General features: G+C 30.0%; 1 protein-coding gene across 28 annotated transcripts in view; it reads right to left on the bottom strand.

Annotated features, from left to right (window-relative positions):
* Positions 1-24069, bottom strand: part of LOC145652601 (M1-specific T cell receptor alpha chain-like) — a 54085-nt gene that overhangs the window by 3744 nt on the left and 26272 nt on the right. Inside the window, exon 1 of one of the 28 annotated variants that reach the window (XM_081703471.1) lies at positions 23817-23838. The exons of 14 other annotated variants lie outside the window; for them this stretch is intronic. In XM_081703471.1, the coding sequence (XP_081559597.1) occupies positions 23817-23823 (7 nt within the window). In that variant the 5' untranslated portion in view covers positions 23824-23838. Of the gene's footprint in view, positions 1-3993; positions 4112-6201; positions 6284-7743; positions 7781-9149; positions 9187-11423; positions 11506-12675; positions 12713-13890; positions 13928-14571; positions 14645-16327; positions 16395-17791; positions 17811-18673; positions 18786-21603; positions 21626-23107; positions 23127-23816; positions 23839-24069 lie in introns of those variants that run through there. 13 more of the 28 variants (XM_081703475.1, XM_081703458.1, XM_081703454.1 and 10 more) reach the window with 13 other exon arrangements.

Genomic DNA, 24069 nt, shown 5'->3' on the forward strand with positions numbered 1-24069 from the left:
ATTTAGGTCCATTCATTTGGTTAATTTGTCTCACTGATGTCTAGGTATGTCCATTCACAACACACTGTCAGCAGTATCATCTACATTCACAGTACAAAAAGTAAAATTAATGTGAGCATTTAGCTACACTATGCTAAGACTCTGAGCACTAGCTGATAGATGGCAATTTGATTTTGCTCCCCAGGGGTGAGTGAATCATCTCTTTTCCTGTGTTAAGTTAATGACTATTAAAAAATATAACATAAGTGTCATGTTAAACTAATGGGCTTTTTTTTTATCTTAGGAGAGTGTGTGTGTGTGTGTGTGTGTGTGCGTGTGTGTGTGTGTGTGTCCCCACCACCACCAACAACAACACTTTAAGTTACTTTTGGTTTATGCAGAATTAATTTGGATCTGATAAAAAGTGATATATATTAAAGATTGCAAACTGTATTGTTGTATTCTACTTTCTAATTGTAGTCTACAAACTACATTATCGTATTCTACTTATTTTTCTCGATCACTCATACACCAGAGGCAAACATAATATTAGTGTAGTCAACCACACAGTAAGTGTCTTTAGTACAAAAACACTGAGAATGCTGTTTCATTTGTAAATATTGTATACTGTTCCTATTGTTCCTATATTTATTTTTTATATTACAAATTAGTTTACTAGTAAAAGCATGTAGAATCATTTAAATTAAAATTAAAATTAAGATCTTAAAAAGATCTTGATTACAATTTGATTTTACTACATTAACAATAAATCTTTTTATATATAATTTATTATGTTGTTTTGTCAATACATGAAATATGAAAAGCTTATTTTTGAGATTCCTGTACTTCAAGAACTAGATTTGCATTTGATAGCATTTATTTAGTTTTGAAAAAACAAATCCTACTTGTTTAATTTAAAAGCCCAATTAACTGTTAATTATACAACAAAAAAAGTATACAGCACATACATTGACAGAAAATATAATAGTTACTGACCAAAGTATCAAAAAAGTTTGCATTTTAAGCATTATCTAAGATATCATGAACTTCAAATATAGATAGGGGCAATGTAAACTCAGTTTTGATTTCCATGTATCATGTATCAGATCTAGATACATGTTTTTAGATAATGGCAAATATTTCATATCTTGAAAAGTTATCTAAACCAAAGGAAAAAAAAAACTATAATTTGTAAATACTGCAATTTTTCAATGACATAAAAACCCAGCTTTGTATTAAATGCATTAAAATGGCATACTTACTTGGTTTTATTATTAATTTTGTCCCTTGCCCAAAAATTACTTTTATGCTTGTAGTCCCACAGGCTAAGACTTCAATACAAATACTGAAACAGTGAAATAGCTTCTAAATTTATCAGATAAATGGCTGTTGAATATAATAATCTGAAAGCACCAGTTAATTTACAAGATGTGGTCTATACCTTAAGGACAGATGGGACATTTTGGATGTTAGGCTTTAATCAGCCATATTTTATTAATGTCATTACCTCTAACATACTTTACATTTACAGAGCACATTGCTTTGAAAATTGGCCCTTACAGTCATGTTAGCCTGCAGGTCTCAGACATTTATCTTAAAGTTTTGTATCTTTTGAATTGTCTGAATTGATTACTGAATTATAAGTGGAGCTTTTGTTCTGATTTAGGTTTTAATTCTTATTAAACATATTAAACTTACTTGATTGTACAGTAAGAATGGAGGCTCTGGCAAAGACAATCTTGTATCCAGAAGTCACACAGTGTTTGCTTGTGCAGCAAGAATTAGATTTGCATTTGATAGCATTTGTTTAATTTTGAAAAAATAAAATCCCAAATAACTGTCCTTAACTATACAACAAAACTACCACATTTTTCAAATAAAGCTGTCATGTTGACAGAAAATGTAAGATTTTCTGACCAAATAATGTATAAATTAAATGATACATATTGGATATTTGAAATTTCATACTTTCATTCTTTTAGTACTTACTCCTTTCAACTGAGTTTAATTCGAAGTCCAGAAATGACTTTTCAGTCAGATTTCACAGATTTTAACAGTGTATAATATTGTTTATCAATTTTCTTTATCAGCATATATGCTCATAGTTTTGTCTCTCTGTGCATTGTTGCGCATTGAAATAAATGTACAGAAAATTACTTCAATAAAGTCCTGAATTATAGTAGAAAAATTAGTAGAAAATCCTTCTGGGAAGCTCAGTCGGATATATACAAAGCTTGTAAGCATCTTAGCATTACTTTAAAAAAGTATTACATGTTTTTTAAGGAGCAGTGCTCCATGTGTTTAAGATTACATTTGCAGTTGTTGCAGGTAATTCTAAATTGCAGTTTAAATGATCAAATCAAATTATTTATGTTGAAAACATTTTAACTTACCTGACTGAACTATAAGCTTTGTCAAACAATAATCAAAATCAGTCATGCAACAAGTGACACCATCAACAAATCTGCTATTTAGTGGAAAATGTTTTCCTGGAATTTTTAGGATAAATATTTTGTTACCTTTACACTCCATTACACATTTACATTTATGGCATTTAGCAGACGCTCTTATCCAGAGCGATTTACAAAAGTGCTTTGTCATTTACTCATAAAATAATAGATAATGAGATTAAGATTTGATATTGTATTATATTTTATATTTTTGATATTGTCTGGGTTGTTTGTTTTTTCTATTAGGTTTCCATCATATGAGTACAATTTATTTGCATATCATATGAATAATATTGTAAATGTAAATATGAATAAAATGGCTATTCTGCTATTTCCATAGAAATTTTAGTTTCATATTATTATTATTATTATTATTAGTTGCATTTATATAGCACCTTTCACAAACTCAAGGTTGCTTTACAAATATCGCTTTGTTTTTTCTTTTTCTTTTCTTTACACACTCACACCTGATGAGAAGTGGCAGGCAATTTGCATACAGCGTACTCTCGATCAGAAACCACAGCCCCCTGGGGGACAGCGCTGTGCGCAGGGAAAGAGGAGGAGGTTAAATCCAGGACAGGGCGCCAACCATCACTGGACATACATGCACACATTATATATATACATATACACACACAGGACAATTTAGAGTATCCAATCAACCTACCCTCCATGTTTTTGGACTGTGGGAGACCCTGGAGGAAACCCACACAGACACAGGGAGAAAACGGAAACTCCAACCAGATAGGGACCCAAAATCCAAAAACCCAAACCTCTAACCCAAAACCCTAGTTCTGAGAGCCAAACGTGCTAACCACCAAGCCACCGTGCCATATAGTTCATGTTTAAACTGCATGGAATTCTATTCATTTTAACCAATGAAGGACAATCTGAGCCATGGATATTTGAATATTTAAAATATATTCAATATATGTATTTACAATTTCTTAAATTTACTTCTCCTACTACCAAATGTATGACAATTTAGTATCCATTTTTAACTATTGAATATCTTACCTGAATCAATAGTAAGCCTGATGCAAGTTGAAAATATGATTTTTCCATAAGCATCATTCACACAGCATAACACTATATGGCATAAATTCATGAATTTGTGTGTATTTACTCTTTAGAACTTCAAGGTCATGTGTCCCTAGTTGTCACTATCTGGTTTCTGTATTCTCATATTATAGTTTTCAGTCAGAATGTTTTGTACTCCTTATTTGCCTAATCACAATTGAATCATAACTAAGGCTATTGTTTCCACAGGCTTTATTAAATGTCATAAATCAAAAGGGAATCTTTTTATCAGTTATTAATCTAGTTCCTCCTCCGAAGTAAATAACTATCAGCTAGACAATCTATATTTCAATTGCTTTCTGTGTTGATCTTACAAAATAAGATGTTATTCCAGAACTATCTCTATAATGAATCTCATTTCAATGCTCAAGATGAAATTTACCTGACTATAGCAATACTTTTCCAGTATCTAAGAAACTGAAAATCAGATGAGAAAATGAATATAGAATGTAGGCTTATAAAGACATCATTATACAAAACTTACTTGAATTAACCGTTAGTTCCACTCCTTTTCCAAATATTATCTTTAAACCATTATTCACACACACATTAGTCACTACACAAAAACCTAGTGAGACAAACCTCATTCTTGTCCTGTGTTTGAATGTTACATTATGTATTTGTTCTTATTTTCCCTATGACATTAATAAGGTAATGTGGAAATATTTTGAATGTATTACGTTATCTAAACATTTAAAAGTATTCCAACTGTATATATGACGACATAATGATGGTACATATGTGTCTCCTCACATCCAGCTGGCTTTACAAATATAACTAGAGTGATAATCTAATCCCGAATGCTTTTGTTGCAAACAAAAGTTTTGTGTCCTCCTTTGTGAGTCCCACTGGATTCTTTAGCAAATGAAGATTTTGGTCCTGTATTGACTTCAGACAGAATCAAAATGATGATTTGTAATCATTGCTGATGGTAAGAATTTATTTGTTGCTATCCAAGCTATATCTGACCACTATGGCATGTACATATTTCCTTTTTATAAATCAGATTAAGGGGTCACTGATGGAACAAAGTACAAGATTAACATTCATCTTAGATGTTCCAACAACATCAGAGAAAAAGTTCATCATAAAAATGATGACTTACGTGCATGAACAATTACTTGGATCCCTCTTCCAAAAATTATCTTGAATCCAGGATTCACACAGACAGTGGACACAGAACAAGAATCTGTCTACTTCTACAACATTCACCAGTGCTAATAAAGTTTAGACTTATTCTGTTTTTGTTTTGTTTTTTTTTACAAAGACCTTTTTGCCTATTAAATGAAGACATTTGCATGAAAATGTAAAAATCATTTGATGCATTGTAGGTTGCTGGCTTTATTTTGTAGGTTGGTGACTTTGATACTATTGGGCTAAACCAAAATCAATAAAGCTATTATTAAAGGCAACAATGCAAATATTAAATGCTAAACTGATGAATATGATTTCCTTAGACAGTAATTGCCAATGCTATTTAAACTGTGCAGCACATGAATTAGCATATACTTGACATAAAATATTATTATCAAAAATGTTTTTTAATGGTGTATTATGGCCTTTAAAATATTTGCTAATGAAGTTATTACACCATACATGGTGTGATATTACAATATACCATACAATAAAGTTAGTTTTTGCTTTAGTGTCTCATGTCATTATGTCCAACTCACTATCAGTTAAACTGTATGTATTATATGTGTTATACTTACTTGTTTCAACAGTTAATTGAGTTCCTTTAGCAAATATAAGTTTTGTTACTCCAGTTGATTTCACACAGAGCTATACTCTGCATCAATTATGTCATTACACTATAGTAATTCAAACATAGCGTATAACACTGTATAGAGAGAACAAGAGAGAATAACTCTGAGCTCATTTAGTATTCTATATAATACATTCTTTGGTTGGAATATTTATTTTTGTTCTTTATATATTTATTTTGAAAAGTAGTATTTTAAAGTAGAATGCAAGTTTAACTTTATATAATCATTTTTATATGTTAAAGGATTTGAGCTTCTTAATGATACTTTGTATTGTATTTTTTTAAATAATATTATCAGTATTATTCTTACCAGACTGAACAGTCAGTGCTATTCCATTTCCAAAGATAGCCTTGTTATAATTCACACACTAACAAACCCTCTAACATAAACACAGTCACTGTCACTATCTAGCAGGTAGTATTCCTCTCGCAAACATTTGTTTTTTTACATTATTAACACATGAACAAACATATATGCAAGGTATCTATGCAGAATTTTAGTCATACAGGTTCTTGAATGTCTTAATAGCTATAAAAGTGACTTGACTTATAATCCTTAAATTATGCAACAATTCTAGATGTCTTACAAGACAAATTGTTGGCTTTTTTTTATTTAGATTGTTTAAAGCAAAAGACCACACTAAAGTTTTTCAATTAAATGTTAATTAAATAACAAACAAGTTTCTAATGCAGTAAACTAGTTTTAGTTTGCTTGTTTTTGGTGGTGGAATGACTAAATATTTTGGATTATAGATGTACTATAACATTCCAACCAAAATCTAAATTATTCTATTTTAATTAGAATAATCAAAATATGTGTTATAGAATTATAGGCTGAATAGATTCACATATATAGAAGTTATAGTGAAGTTGTCAATGTTACACCATTTTTTGTTTTAAAGTTAATGGTTGGAAAAAAGAACTTACTGGATGAAACAATTAGCTTTGTTCCTTGGCCAAATATAATCTTGTTAGCATACATCACACAGTGCATGACATCACAGCAGCAACTTCCTGATTGAAGAGTTATTTACTGCTTATGAAAATAACGCCTGCTTTTGGCATGTTTTATATAAAATTATGTACCAGGAATAGTAGTACGCTTTTGTAATAAATGTCATGACTTGTAGACATCAAACTTAAATGCATTAATACTATAATCCTGCTATCTCACAGGACTAACATTTACCATTTACGCAAAGGTAGCAGTATAATTTTTAACATAACATAAACACCACAGTATATGAGCTAGCACAATCTTACTGAACATTTTTCAAAATGTTTAGTCATAAGTAAAAATACAACTTGCATCCAAAACTGTTTCATAACTAATTATTATGATTGCATTATTTTTAGTTTAACTTGAAGTACTACTCAGGTAATAATCATATTATTAATAAGTAGTGTGAATAAGGCATGGTATCAGCTGATGATGTGGTTAAAGTTCTGACTCTGTAAATGCTTTTGTATGGTCTAATACATTAATACATTAATATGGTGTAAAAACATTAAATTAAGACTTAACTGATTTATGGGTGATTTTAAGGAGTATTTAAAATTATGTTTATTAAGAACGGAAAATATCTCAATTTCAGCATTATCTTTAGAATAGGAATTGGTATGATATTAAACATTTGAAATATATATGAATGAGAAACTTACGCTTCTCGATTATCAAATGGGTTCCTTTTCCTACTATAAGCTTCCCAAAAGCTCCAGATGTCACACATTATTATACTACATAACAATAAAACATTAGGAAATGAGATACTGAGCTTACTTGTGTTAATAATCTCCTTTGTGCCTTTACCAAATATCTTGAATGAGTCAAGTTTATTAAAGTATTCGATCATATCATTGTCACAATGCCTACATGACCATTTTCTCATTTCCTGTAATATAAAGGACTACTTCACGGAGGACATTGTATTAGTATGTTGTTTTGTAGTATTCTGCTTTCCTAAATATGTCTAAATGTTACACATACCACTGGCAGGTGTTTTTATAACTTTCCAAATAAAACTGATCTGATTTGCTTATAATAAATGACATCCATAAACAGATAAAATGATTATATGAGTAATATTGTTATGTTCGTGTTATTTAGCTAAAATACAAACTTTGTGTAAAATAAACTTAACAATATAAAATGCTGAGAAACCCATTCTGCTCCATTAACCAGCTGCAGAGGACTCATTAATAATGGTTTCATAAGTTAACTTGTCAATCATAGCTCAGAAGGTTAACTAGCCAAGACAGAGGTCAGAATTCAATTTGTTAAACAACCACCTCCAATCCTGCCCAAACATTCACACTGAATAGCATAAGCAACTTTGACATGAATCACCACTTGAACATAATTGTGCACATTATCACACAAACGTAAGATTAATGAATGGCAAGAACGACAATGTAAATCAAGGTTTTCACATTTAAAATTGATGGCTATAATAATAAGAGTTGGCCTACTTGCTTCTACAGAGAGTTTCATCCCTGCTCCAAAGATGATCTTCTGTGCATTATTCACACATAGATGAACATCTGAGCAAAAACTTTCAAAGTGCTGGGACACATTGTTCTACAGTGGTGACTGTCCAAATTCAAAGCAAATTACTTTCACTTAAAACTATGTGATGATGTGTTAAATTGGACTGATTTATTTTTTATTCATCATTGCATTAATAATTAACTGTTGGATAGGATAGATGGATGTAGAATTTTGTTCCTGGCATATTTGTAATTATTTTTACAAATTGGTTTATACAGTGCATTCTGGAATACACTGCATAAAATATTATATCCACATATCTGTTTCTTGAAATTGTCTAGTGTATATTATATATTATATGATATTATGTAAATATTATGTAAATACTCTTATATCAACATGACCAATTATTTGCACAAGCCAAAAGGTTATAGTTAGGACTAGAATAGGGCTTTGTATTTTTATCTTTTTCTTACAATTTCAGTTGTACAGAATCCAAACACAGTGTCCCAGGAGTCCCAACCCAATTAAGTAATTCAGTTTTATCTGTTAACAAAACTAGGTATGTTAACATAAAACACGGACTTTACTGAAAGATAGATTTTACATAATTCATGTAAATCATATGTGTAGGTGGTCTAGCAGAATATCCTATTTATTTAGTTTTAACTTAAATGTTAACTTACTTGGTTCAATAATTAATAAAGTTGCAGATCCAAACAATAGTTTGTTTCCAGAATAAGTCACACAGTGCCATATTTTGCAACAATTACTGATGACAAGTGTTTTAATTTACAAACACTAAATGGAGGTAGGTAATAACCAGTTACATGAACTCACTTAATGAAAGTGCATATGTAAGGCATACTTAAATAAAATTTGATGGATTTATAATTTGCAAATATAAGAATATTGTTTGTACCTATGCATGTTTCTGAAGAAAGGAATGTGCTTTTTAACTCACCACAAATAAATATGGTTGCTGGTAGATATGGCTTGTCCTAAGAATTTACATTTTTTCCATTTTTTATTAGGTTAGATTTAATGTACTTAAATGATTATGTCATAGAATAATCATTATTTCATTGATTACAGATTTGGTCAGCTCTACCCGCAGCAGGAAGACACAGATGTCGTTACTTGCTGATTCAGTAACAATGGCTTTGAACACCTTCATTTCCTCTAAATTTTTATCAATTGGAGTAGTGTCTCACCTACTCAGGACATCCTACACAAATCTTTACAAACACCTCTAGAGGTTACATGTTACAGTACTACTATAGAAAAACAGTTGAATATTAGATGCCATTAGTTCAACAGTAATTCAGAGAACATTTTTCTATTCTTTAGTTTTACAAAGTGAAGAATAAAGAATGAGCAACCCTACTTGTTTCTATGAAGAGTCTCATGCCTGCACCAAAGATTATCCTTTGCATTCCATCATACACACACTGATGAACACTTAAGCAAAAAAAAAAACACCCTAAGCACACTAAGAGATTTTTTACATTGGTATTTAAAGTGATTCATATTAAATCACATTTTAAAAAACTTGGTCAGCGCCAGCACCTTTTAAACTTAATTAAACTTAATGAAATGTAATTAAAAACACAAGCAATGACATTCAGCTACTTAAACCGTTTTCACTCGTTTTCAGTGGAACCAATTCTGCACTTCTTTGATGTTTTGATATCAGATTTTATGGTTTCTTATGGGTAATAATGAATTGAATATAAATTTATAATATTCATGATTTCCATGTTTAGCACCTAATAATTGTTTTGTAATCTATTGGATAACTTATTTGAATCAATAGTAATCCATGTGCAAGATGAAAATATGAATTTGCTATAGCCATCATTCACACAGCATGAGACTATATAGGATTAATTCATGAAATTGTATCTATTACTGTTTACTTTTTGATATTTATACACTATAAAAATGTAAGGTCATATTGCTTGTCACTATATCTAATTTCCAAGTGTGGTATTTTTCATTCTGAATGCTTTAAATTCAGGAATTGCCTTTGAATTCCTCTTACTCCAAACACAGTTAAATTCATGGTTAAAGCTATTATTTCAATAAACATTATTAACTGTCATGAGGAAAACGCTCAAAGTCAAAAGTCTCCAAATGTTATCAATCCCTACCTTTCCTAACTACTAGTCTGGTTCCACTTCCAAAGTAGATCTTATTTCTTCCATCAGTCACACTATGTAAATATATGTATCAATTACTCTTCTCCTTGATGTCTCAAAAATGTTGTTATTCCAGTACTGTATTTATAAATAATCTAACTGTAATGTTCAATCCTAAATTTAATTGAACAAAGTGATATTTTTGAAGTATCTAAGAAACAAATTCAGCTAATTTGAAAATATATAATGCAGTATTGTAAGTACTTGTAAGTACTTCATAGTACCCTATGACATTGATATGCAAAAACATGTCAAAAAGAGAAGAATTCCAATTCCAAATATGATTTTCAGTAACTGTATAAATGTTTGATTCCTGCCCATAGAAATTATACTTGAACTGAAGCCCATCTTTTAATACAGATGATGAGACCTCAAGGGTCAGTATTTTAACATTTGATATGGATATCATAGTGTATCTCTGCTACTTTATGGGAAAATAAAATATACAACTAAAATAATCATTGCAGTCACTTGAATGTATTTTATGCAAATGTCAATAACTGTGAAATGATTAAAAATGTAAAAAGTATTTTTACACAAATACATTCTCTGCAGTCTATTTGATTAATATTTCACCATCATATGCAAGTACTTACTCGTTTCAACAGTTAATTGAGTTCCTTTAGCAAATATAAGTTTTGCTACTCCAGCTGATTTCACACAGAGCTATACTCTGTATCAATTAATCCACACCAATGACATGCAAGATATCTAATGCACTATATAATACATGCAGAGGTTGTAACTCTTGTTTTTGTTCTTAATAATAATTTGCAATGTATTTTGGAAATGTATTATAATTTTTCTTACCAGATTGAACAGTTAGTTCTATTCCTGTTCCAAAGATAATCTTGTTATAACTCACACATCAACTAACACCCTAGCAAAAACACTTTCAGTGTGTCGTTTCATCTCCAAATGCTTGGTTTGCACTATTTGCACACAAGTGGACACCTCTGCAAAACATCTATTAAGAATTTCAAACAATCTTGTCATTAAATTGTCCAACAAGTTCACCCTGTCTAACTAGGTGACTGAACTTGGTGTCATTTTGAAGCCTACTCAGCAAGTACTGTTGGTGACTGAAACAACTTATATCTCTTTTTTTCTTTTATTTTTTCTTTAAAATAAAATATCAAACTCATTTTGGGGTTTTTAATCATTTCACGATTGATTAACTAATATAATCTTGATTATAACAGTCCTCAGGTACTTTTGTTTGCTTTGCTGGTAGAATAACACAATATTTAAAGTTATAAAATTAACAATTCAATCTAATTTCAGTAATATCAGATTAATAAAAAGTATAGAAATTTTATATACGTCTATAAAATGTGTAGCATTATAAACTATAATAAATTGAATAGATTTTGACTGAATGTTTGACATCCAGTTAAGTTTTAAATGATATTTAAAAATGAACTTTAAAGTTGAATGAAAAATTGAATGATTTAACTTACTGGAAGAAACAATTAGCTTTGTTCCTTGGCCAAATATAAGCTTGTTGTCATACTTCACACAGTGCATGACATCACAGCAACAACTTCCTGATTGAAGAGATGCTAGCTAGTACTGCCACTAACTCCTTCTTTCTTAGTTTTATGGATAACTATGTGCCAAGGCTAGAAGCACAGATTTGTGACTAATGTGATAAGGATTGAGCACATTTATAAATATCACAAATATTAGAAATACTTTATATTTATAAATATCAAATAAACAGCAATGACACTGTAATGCTTCCATTTCACCGAGCTAAGATTTAAGATAGCTGGATAATATGTAAGAACACAAAATGAACACCACAATCTATCGGTTAGAACAATCCAATTTCAAGAATCTTTGTACTTAAGTATAAATTCGGATTCAATTTAGAAAGAATGTACTTCATGTTTTGTTCCTAGCCTCTTAAGTCACTTAAAAAATGTATATAAATAAAAATATTTTAAAGTGAATTACTTTAAATGAGGGTTTAAACATGTACAATGTACTTGTTTTAGAACTTTACAAATAAAGAAACCATGCCATGTAAGTTCAGCTATTGTTAAGGATATAATTTTCATTAAAAGTTCTGAATCTGTATGGTGGAATATAGATTATATATGGTGTAAGATGTTGAAAACATATTTCAAGTGACATCTGTCATACATAGTATTTAGTTTTAAAGAAGGCTTAAAATTATACTCTATAAAAATGGAAATTTGACTAACTCAATTTCATTAGTACTTTTAGAACATCCATTTACCACATAGCACAAATAACTTATATCAACTGAATTGTGAACTCACGTTTTTTGATTATTAACTTAATTCCTGTTCCCAGGATAAGCTTTCCTACAGTTGTGGATGTCACACACTATTATGCTACATAGCGAAAAACCTTTAGGAAATGAGACACTGAACTTACTTGGGTTAATATTAACCTTTACTAAATATGATCTTGAATGAGCTAGTCACACAATGTTATCAGAATATTCAATAAACCATATTTCCAATAATAAAAAGGGATATTTCATAGAGGACATCATATTATTATGATATGTTTTATGGTGTTTTGCTTTCCTAAATGTAAGTGTTTCTATAATAATAATAAGGTTAACTAGCCAAGACAGGGGTCAGAATGTAAGTAAGCTTAATGAATTGCAAAAACAATGATGTAAAACAAGGTTTTCACATTTACATTTGATGGCTAGAATAATAAGAGTTGGCCTACTTGCTTCTACAGAGAGTTTCATCCCTGCTCCAAAGATGATCTTCCTTGCATCATTCACACACAGATGAACATCTGAGCAAAAACTCTTAAAGTGCTGGAGTACAATATTCTACAATACTGATTCTTCTCATTTGTATCAATAATGAACTATGGTATGGTAAGAAGCTTACATGAGTGTCTATATCTTGAATATTTGAACACATACCCCAAAACTCTAGAAGTGTAACAACATTATTATAAGTTTTTGCACAAGCCAACTCATGAAAGTTACAAATGGTTAGAGCTATTGTTGAGTTTGGATCTGCATTTTGTCTTAGAACGTTGTACGGAATCCAAACACAGTGCCCCAGAAGTCCCAATCTACATAGCTGAGCCTCAGCCATAATCATTAACAGGAACTAGATAAACATAAATATTAATAATTCTCATTAGTAGAAGTAGTAGTAGTAGTAATACTAGCAGTAATAGTAGTAATTGCAATTTTACTCTCTAGTTAACCATAAATTAAAGCTATCTAGTGTAATCACTACATTTACTTCACTGGTGAAACAAATATAAACTTACGTGATTCAATAATTAATGAAGTTCCAGATCCAAATAAAATTTTGTTTCCTGTCTGAGTCACACAGTGCCATATTTTTTAACAATAACTGATCTCAAGTGCTGTAATTTACTCAAGTATATTTCTGATGAAAGAAAAATACTTTTGGCTTTTACCAAATTGCACAAAATTTATCCATCTGCTATTAAATACAGTTTATATAAATAAGTGACACTAAGATTTAAAACACTTTGCAAAGCCTTCTGACTCCTTAATTAATTTGACTCCTACTCAGGTTTTTATATTATGGTGTTTTACTTCTGCTTGAATCATTATTTTAGAAAATCATATTTCTAATTGATTGTGTTTGGGAACTTGTCAAAACACACATTAAACTAGTATAAATAAACAAGTATTAATAAACATTGGCTTTGAATGCCTTTCATAAAGGTTTCCTGAATTTTCATGACCTGAAAATGTAAAAATTACCAAGATTTTATCAATCTTTACAAACACCTCTAGAAGTGTTACATGATATTTGATCACTCAAGATAATCAGCTGAGAATATTAATGTTCTTATTATTTCAGCAAAGAAATGTTTTTCATTCTATTTACAATTTAACACAATTGAACTGTATCATTCTGTTCTTTAAATAATAACAATAGGGTCTACCGGTTTCTATGAAGAGTCTCATGGCTGTGCCAAAGATAATCCTTCGTGATGCATCATTCACACAATGATAAACACAGCAGAAAAAAGCCCTAAACATGATACTCATAAATATTTCTAAAATAGTCTTCTACAAAAGTCATAAATGAAAAGGGATATGTAACTCATTCAAACACTTTGATCTTTTATCTTCATATATATATATCCATTAAAATGTTGGTACTTGAATTCAACTACTTATAACCTGTTTTAGTAATACTGGTTTAGTGTTAATGTTATGATTTGTGATAGGGTTAATCAAATGTTTTCAGTGGAACTGATTCTGCATTTCCTTTTATGTTTTACTGACAATATGTTTTATAATCTATTACAGGTAACATTTATGTCTTTAAAATATTTCTTCCTATTATGAATTTCCTTTGTCTTGACTATTACAAGTGTAACATCATTGCATTGCCATATAATGCTCTAATGACTTGTTTAGCATGTATGATGCTTTTGTATATATATTAATTGAGTGTGACCTACAAAATATTTTCCACATGGAACATCCCTAAGTAATTATCCAGTATAACTGGATTAAAAATTAATAAATTACTGTCTCACCATTCCAGAGATTCATTATACAATATAAAGCTATTTTTGAAAATGAAAGCTGTTTATGAAATAAAATGAATTTCTTACTGGACTCAATATACAATTCTATTCCTCTTCCAAAGTAGATCTTCTGAGCGCCATACATCACACACTAATAACTTCTAAACATAAAAGACTCCCGATGCCTATAACTTAACCAATAGTACAACCAAATTTTTAATTAATTTTTATATATTTAGATATTTCACTAAAGATTTTATACTACATGCTCTTTGTACTAATAATCTTTTGGAATAAAGTTTGTAATAACTCATAAGACATTTAAAGACTTTTTGCACTGTACTGCTACAATATTATTGATAATAACATCTCATCAATGTATGCATGTGAAGTATGCAATTAATAAAAATTGTCATTATAATATATAACATATACTTACTGTGATTAACAGTCAGCTTAGTGCCTTGACCAAATATAAGATTAGTCCCTTGTGTCACACTATGATTTGCTCCCTTACAAGATTAGTTCTTCAAGAGTGCATATTTTACAATTCACTGAACTTCAAAATTGACTACAAAATGGCCTAATTAAAATGTGATATATATGTGTAATTCAAAATGTATTTTACCAAAAATACTAAATTTTGAGACATTCCTTATGCAATTGGTCCTTCATAACAACAAATACATATATAATAAATAAACAAGTATAATAAGATTTATAACATCTTTTCTATGTAGTGTATCACATCCAAGTTGTTAGTCATGATTACGTCATATAGTATGCAGACATACTCAGGACAATTTCCACTTCTTTGACTTTTTCAAAAATTAGCTTGGTTTGCGCACTATTCACACAATCCTAAATAACATGGCACAAACCCCGGGGAATATATTTGCATGTTTTTGAGCATCATATCAAATTTATGGGAAGTTTGAGCTATAAACATGTGAGATACTATTTCTCTTATTTAAGACATAATTACATATGTATGCAAAATTAGTTACTTGTTTATGTACAATTAGTTAAATGCGTACACACAATTAGGTCTGTCGACTTCAGTGCTGTTTGTCATTGATTTAAATCTCTGCCAGTCTACACTGTAAATAAGCATTAAAGAGACTGGAAACAAAGGAAAATTCAGTATATGACAACCTGTGAATTCAGTAGAGGACAACCTGTGAATCTAACACTTCACCAAGTGAAATTCACCAAGTGAAAAAATAACTTACGTGTTAGAACTATTAGCTTTGTTCCGTATGCAAAAATCACTTTGCCATATCCTCCAGTAGTCACACATTACGAGATAATGAAACAAAAACTGTTTTTCTTACCAGACAATACTCATTATCTTACAATACAAAGAATCATGTCATGTTTTGAGTATATCTAGTATTCTTTGGAAAATTGCATGACATTGTTTTCATAACTTTAAAAAGAATATTTAAGGTGACCTGAACTTACACTTAACCCTATCCCTTCCCAAATGTTGATTTGTTGTAATACTTATCATATGTTTAAATTAATAAGGCTGAACAGTATTCCCATACAACAAATAGAAAATAAAACAACCAATCTAGCTACTTACTAGTGTCAATAACCAAACTGGTTCCCGGTCCAAATATAATTTTTGAATTTCCATATCCAGTCACACACTGTGTTATCTTTCAACTTTAACCTAATCTCTTTGACCTGCTTTGGCTTAATGATTCAAGGTTGGAATACTACTAATGTTATCATTTTATAGCATCCTTTTTATAAAGCATGAATAAAAGTATGAGTAAATTTTTTTGTCAATTTTATAGATAAAAAACATATAAATAGAAATGATTTTTCTAGTTACCTGACATTACTTTGACACTTGTGCCTTTTGCCAAAATGAATTTCCCTCCCATGTTAGTCACACATAGATATACATCTTCACAAAAATAACTCATGCTAGGGTTTCTGAAATATTTCAGTACTAGAAATAATTTGAAAATTTACAGACACTAGTCCCCTACAACACTAACAATTCTGTTTATCTTAAATTCATTTGCCTAATAGAAAATATCCATATTTCCCAAACATGTCTGGCCTGATACCCTCACTCACCTCAGCACTAATAAATCATAATTGTTGCCAAATGAAAAACAGTGAAACAAATTTATCTGTAAAAATAAATACAAATATTTTCAGAATTTCAGACTTCTCATGCTTATCTTCTCTGTTCTTAGAATTACTATAGAGCAAAATCTGGTCAGTAATTTTTTTAAGTAAATTTAAATGACATTTAATTTGATAAACTTACTTTTCTCAATTATCAACATAATGCTCATCCCCATGTTAAGTTTGGAAACTTCAATTCCAGTAGTCACAATATGAGAACAGCTATCAAAATGTCGAACCACTATGCAATTAATGCTCCATGAGATTATAGCTTCATTATAACTATCTAGTTACATTGGCCCATGATGAATTAATACCACTAAAGTACTACACTAACCTTGAAATGTATTAGGGGCAAATAAAATTGTTCATGCTTATAATCAAATGCTCCAATATTATTTTATTAATCCCTCTAATACAATGTGTCCAACTTACTTGACTCTATATGTACTGCTGTCCCTCTTCCAAACAAGATCTTCCATCCACTATTCACACACTAGTATATTTCACATCAAATACCCTTTGTTCTATATAAGAACTAATTCACTTGAATACTCTGCCCAATATTCTATTGAATATCTTTTTAATTAAAGAAATTCTGAAGGATTAAGATTCTCAATTGATGCTTACCTGCACTTTTGCTTAATGTTTGGTGATGTTTTAACTGTATTATCGATTGCTTTGTTTGATACTGTGGTGAGCAAAACTGTTTCAGAACATTCAAACAGTGACCATGATTACATGTACGCTTTGCCTGTATGCCCCAAAGAAGCACTGGGGATACTGTTGATACTGATTATACCTGCATGTGAACTGAGCTGATTGTCAAAACAGATTAAATCCATGTTATGTATCTATGTTATCTTCTGTTTGAGTGCAACTTTTTAAATCTATACAGCACCATCTGGTAAATAATGATCAAAATAAAGCTAAATGAGATTTAATATGGCGAATTTACTTTTCTCACTTATCAACACAATGCTTGCTCCTATGTTAAGTTTGTAAACTCACTTTCAAGGAGAAGTTTCCCTTTAAAATTATTTGTAACTAATTTTACTAATCCAAATGTTGCTTATAGGCTCTGCCTAAAGAATAATTATGAGCAGATTTTTCATGACAGTAAAATTATCTTGCATAAAGATGGAATGTCATGACTTACTCATGTCAATCACTAATAATATGCCTTTTCCAAAAACGATATTGTTGAATCCAGTATCCACACAACAAAAAATGTGATAATAAAAACCTCTGAGAATGCACTTTGCTCAGGTGTGAGAGGATATTCTACTAGAACAGAACTATTACAGTGAGATCCATTCCACATTTGAGTTTTGTGGGTAACCTTTTTCTTTTATTTGTTTGTTTGTTTTTGTTTTGGTTTTGGTTTTTTGCCTATTTCTAATTAAGATCACAAAATATATACACTGAAGTACATTTCTACATTTCTACATTCATGCTAATAGCTTTTGATGACCTGTTGCAAAATATATATACATATATATATATATATATATATATATATATATATATATATATATATATATATATATATATATATTTAATTTATTTATTTTTTTTTTTACTAATGTGAATAAAATTGTAGTTATTCTTCATTGTAGAGAATATAACAAGGAAATTAACTTACTTGTTTCAACTATCAGTCTTGTTCCTGTTCCAAATAATACATTTTCATATCCTGAAGCAGTCACACATTATGATACTAAACAACAAAAACCAGACTAAAACTAAGTGATGGTTAGTGATGGTCATTGGTTAGTGATGGACAGCGAGTTTTGTTCCTGTCCTCAGTATTACTTTCTATCTCCCCCTGCTGTGCACATTATATTCCAAACTACTAGTCCTACAGACACTTATTTTGTTTTCAGAATTGTAATTGTCATTTACTAGCAGCAACTTACAAATGTAATGCCTGAAATAATTTCTTAGGTGTTATTAATCACTGTTAAGGTATTAGTTAAAATATAAATCACATTTACTTTTCGAAGCAACAACTTTTTCCTAAACTGGCTGTTAAACTTACGTGTCTCTACTGTCAGTTTTGTTCCAGTTCCAAAGATGAGCTTATATGCTGATCCAGCATTCACACACAATGAAAACATACAACAAATACCTTGCATTTCCTTCCTATTGAATCTTTATAAGTAAGCAACCTTTTCTTTAGGAATCTGTAAACATTAAAACCCAATAATCTGAAAAATGTCATTCTACACTGACTTATGAAAGGGTATTAGCTTTCATTCTGTATTACACATTATTAATGGCTTTAGCAACGATAATCAAACTTTTAAAATAATAATGAATTGTGATAAATTTACATTATAATATAAATTGATTCATTTAATGGTAATTTTTGAACAAAAATATATCTTAATAGACAGCATGTAAACAAGGTACATTGCAAGACGTGATGTAAACCTATGTAAATCATAGCTTTTCATGAGTTTCAGGTGTTTGATTTTTTTTATTTTGAACTTACTTGTGTTAACGATTGCCTTTGTGCCTTTACCAAATGTAATCTTCTCTGAATATGACACACAATGCTATCATCCTGTTCAATTATTAAATAGCTCTTTAGTGAAGTTAGTAAGAATTTTATACTATTATTACATTATATTTGCCATTTTATTCTTGTTGTTGTTTATATTGATATTTACATTGTTTAGTGCCATTGAGGAAGGTTTAGGTGCATCATACATATCTGAAAGTGTTCTAGCACTATTTTAAATGGTTTGTTTGTGTTTGGCTGAATGTTTTGTATTTTGTTTTACTATTTACTTCATTGCTCATTAATGCATATTTATTTTTGTTGTATTTTCCTATTTAGTTTGTCTTTCTAGAATTTCTACTGCATTGGAATTTCTATTAATAAATGATATCAGATTTCATACATTCATTCAAAGCACTAATGTACCTAAAATAGGGGAGGAACTGCTTTAATGACAAAAGAAGACCAGCATACTACCTGCCAGCACAGTGAGCTCTGTTCCTTTCCCAAATATGACTTTACGTCCTCCAGTACCAGTCACACAGAGTTACGGAGGCACATAAAAACATGCTGACTGCTACACAAAAGACCACGAAGAAATCGATAACAGATCCAGGCAGTGACCTGTCTTTGGGGTTTGGGTTTGTTTAGAGTACTGTGTTCTAATAGCCATTCAACTAATATTGCTTTAGGCTTTCAAATCCTGTGATATTTAGTCGTGCATTGTCAATGCTCTGAAATAAATGTGCTAAATTTACATTTCAGTTAAACTAATTAGATTAATGAGATATATTTTACCATATAGATCAAATCAGGATAAATAATCAAATTATCAGTCTCATGTGCCAGTTTGTATTATGGTTACTAAAATAATATTTGAATTTAGGGATTTTGTTTTGTCTCACACCATAATTAAAATACATCTCACATCAAATTTTGACCATTCTGTGTATATAGCTGTGAGATACACAACAATATAGTAAATCAAACTTACTTGACTCGGCTTTCAACTTTATGCCTTTGCCAAAAATGATTTTACGTCCACCATCTTCAGTCACACAGTATGTAATGATTCAACAGAAACCTTCTATCAAAGGTGACATTATTGTGTCACTTAACCAAATCCCCTCTTTTATAGCATATGTGTAATACACACATTCAAGCTACATAATACATAGTTAGACTTAGTTATTATTTGTAATATATGTCATTGAAAATTTTGCTAAATTTATAACACTGATAAATAGCTGCATAACTAAATGAGTATCATCTATTACTACCTCTGTATTAGGAATTACTGTGCCAAAGTCTGAAAAGAAATGGAAAATTGCATATTTGAAGAAGAAAAAAAAAACAATTTACAGACCAATTAGGCACATTGTATAACATTTGCCTGTAAATTCAAATATGAATTCTATCCAAAATAAAGATAATTACTAATCTTTTCCATACTTCACCAATAAATTATATTTGTCCACAAACATTCAATGCCGTAAACATCTAAATATTTACCAGCCTTCAAGCATTCACACTTATGTGAGACCCTCTATGTAGTATGTACTTTCTAATCCATTTGGAACACTTTCCTGTGTCAACAATTAATTCATTTCCAAAGCCAAAATAGATCACCCAGTTTCCTGTCATGGTCAAACACTGTACAGACCATAAGCAATAAATGTAAAACCACACGCAGTACTATAGGCTGCCATATCTCATAAATATTTTACTCATAAAACATTTTAAAAAGTTAACTGTAAAATCATTTTAAGCCATGGTGAATCTGAAAAAAAGGAATCTGAATTTTTAAAAATGAAATGCATGAACTAGTACCTATGTAACATTAGTTAAAGAACAATGACTCAGTACACAATTAAAGTAGTTTTACTTACTTGCACTAATTGTGAGCTTTGTTCCTTTCCCAAATATAAGTTTCTTTGCATTAGTCACACAATGGTATGGGCTTTGCAAATTACTCAGGGAAGTATTCCAGTAGCAAATTAATCAGTCATTTACAGCAACTGTACAGTTAATGCAGAAATTCAGTAAGTACAGAAATTGTTTTATATTTGTGATTAAAAAAATATATTGAATTTAGAAAGGTATATAAGTAATTTACATAACTGAAAATCTATTTATATATCTAATTTTTTTAAATAATTATTATACTTTTACTTACTTTCAATGACTACAACTTGTATTGCTTTACCAAGGAGGAGCTTGTTTATATTAGTTAAACAGTGATTCAGACTTTGGCAACTAACCTTCAAATCATTTCAGGTCAAGTACAATATTATGAGAAATTGTTCACATTACTGATGAGTTTTTCTAGATCAGAACTATGGCCTATGAATACTAAGAACTTTCATTCAATGAGAATTTCAATGTTCAAAATATTAACATGGACATTTTAACATTTAAGTAAATAAATGAATGTGCTTTTTTGAAAATTAAAAATTAATCACTACCTGACATTATAGTGAGTTTTGTTCCTTTTCCAAATAACAATTTCCTTCCTCCTGAATCAGTCACACACAGTTTGACAGACATACAAAATCAGGTGTGTTGCTTACACAGGGCAACCTGACCTCCCAGTTGTAAAGTTTTCATATCTCAAAGATATTCTGAATAAATAAGGATATACCTCGGGTAAAGCTTTTTCCTTATAATGTCTTTTGTTTTGATTTGTTTTACACATAGACGTGCTTAGAAAGAGCAAGATGACCTCATAATTGTAAATTATGGAAGAATTGTAAGAATTGTCAAGATTAGGGCCAATGTCAGATACACTCATATCTCTTTGTCTGAATTTATGTGAAGTGAAATCTTGCTACTAGCACTGATTTGTCTTTTTAAGTAAGATTTATATGTTAATAGAAAAATGTTCTTTTCTTTTCAATTTTAATGTAAACTATTTACAAGAACTACCTTTCCAACGTAATGTTAGTTCTTGTTGGTTCCACTTCCAGTATTCACACAGTGACACTAAGCAATAACCTACTGCCAACAAATCAATTCACACATTATTTTGCCAATGTTTTTCTGTCTTGTATACCTGAATCCAAAACAGTTAAGAAAGCACCTATAGAATTTTCCTTGCAATCACCATAACAAAAGATTATTTTGTAAGATAATACTATATTATTCTTAAATATGTCAATTAGCATTTTTGTAATTGTAATTGTTATATTAAAATATTATATCCAAACTACTAGTATTTACTAGCATGAAAGAAACAAACATTCTTACTTGTTTCCACAATCACTTTGGTTCCAGAGGCAAAATAGATTTTGTTTCCAGCACTTTCATACACACACTGTACTGTCTCTGAACAATAACTCCTACCTCGTGTTGAATAGTCAAAAACATACTTTACTGATTTTAAACAATTTAGAAGGACCCAAATATGACATATTTATGTATCCAGACAATATTTTGTTGACAGACTAAATTCTCTCAACTGAAGCTTAATACATGATAGTTAATAAAATATTTTTATGTGGACAAGTTTGTGACGAGGGAGAAGTGCTATTATGAAAATGAAAAGCTAGAAGCCAGATGGCTTTTTACTATATATATATATATATATATATATATATATATATATATATATGGACATTTGTGTGACAAGTAAAGTGTGCTGTTATGCTGTTGCATGAAACATTTACTACTAAACTCAATTAATTAAAAGATCATTCGTATTATTGACTGATCTTTGTAATCTATTAAAGTTTAGACTAGCTTTATAAATCTTTAGGAACATATGAATATTCCTAATTCTAAATACATTTACATAATTTTGCATCTACTGAAACACCTGGACACATTTACAACAAAACCTCCAAGAACTTCAGATCTAACATTCTGTCTGTAAAAAATAAGAAATATTGCATATTAGTCTCTCTATAAAAGGATTATACAACAAATAATGCAAAGTTCTTGCAAACTAATCAACAGTGAATAGTAACTTACTCATCTCAACTGTCAACTTTGTGCCAGTGCCAAAGATGATCTTGTTAAATACACCTCCAGTAGTCACACATTATTAAACCATACAACAAAAACTTTACACTAGAAATTAGTTTTGTTTGATTTTTTGTCTATTTATTTGTTTATGTATTGTAGCAATAAACCTAGTCAAAAAGAAAATAATAATTTGACTATCTTCATGCCTGTTACCAAATCTCTGTGAAACACTTACTTCTTTCATGATCATTTTGATTCCAAAGCCAAAGAAATATACTACCAAATGTATCACACACTGTATTGTCCTCAAGCAATTATAATATTTGCAGAGCAATATACATTTTATACCCCAGAAAATTAGAAAATTTATTATAGTCTATTTTTGAATGTTCATTGTTTGCCCCTAAAAAAGCCTACCAGTAGTTTGAAAAAGTTCCGTAATGACATCTATTTAAAAATCTGTAAGCCAATTCATTAAGTATGCTTTTGTTTTAGCATAAGGTTGTTTACATTTGTTCACTAATCTACATGTTCATTTTATATATGATCTAGAACCTGACTATGTGTAATATATCATGAAGTTTATCTATGTTAGAGTTCAAACTCTAAATGAACATATCAGCTCATATTTGAGAAGGTAACTGCTTTAAGGTAGGTCCTGTGTATTAACAGCATTCTTTTTACAATAATGAAATGGAGAAAAGGTAAACCCTACCTGACATTACTGTGAGCTTCGTCCCTTTCCCAAATAGTATTTTTTCTGCTGTGCTAGTCACACACAGTTACAAGACCACACAAAAATATGGTCCCTGCCAGTATAGCAGTGTTCATGATTTCCTAACATAATTTGTTAGAAATTATGTATATAATGTCTAGTATTTAAAATTCTGTTAAGCCATGAGATGCAAAATATGTCCTGTTTTTATCATGCTGTCTTGTAGTAGAGATTAAAATATTCTTTGCTTCCT

This window comes from Electrophorus electricus, chromosome 20 (assembly GCF_041902795.1).
Source record: "Electrophorus electricus isolate QZ-2024a chromosome 20, ASM4190279v1, whole genome shotgun sequence".
Classification (NCBI taxonomy): Eukaryota; Metazoa; Chordata; class Actinopteri; order Gymnotiformes; family Gymnotidae; genus Electrophorus; species Electrophorus electricus.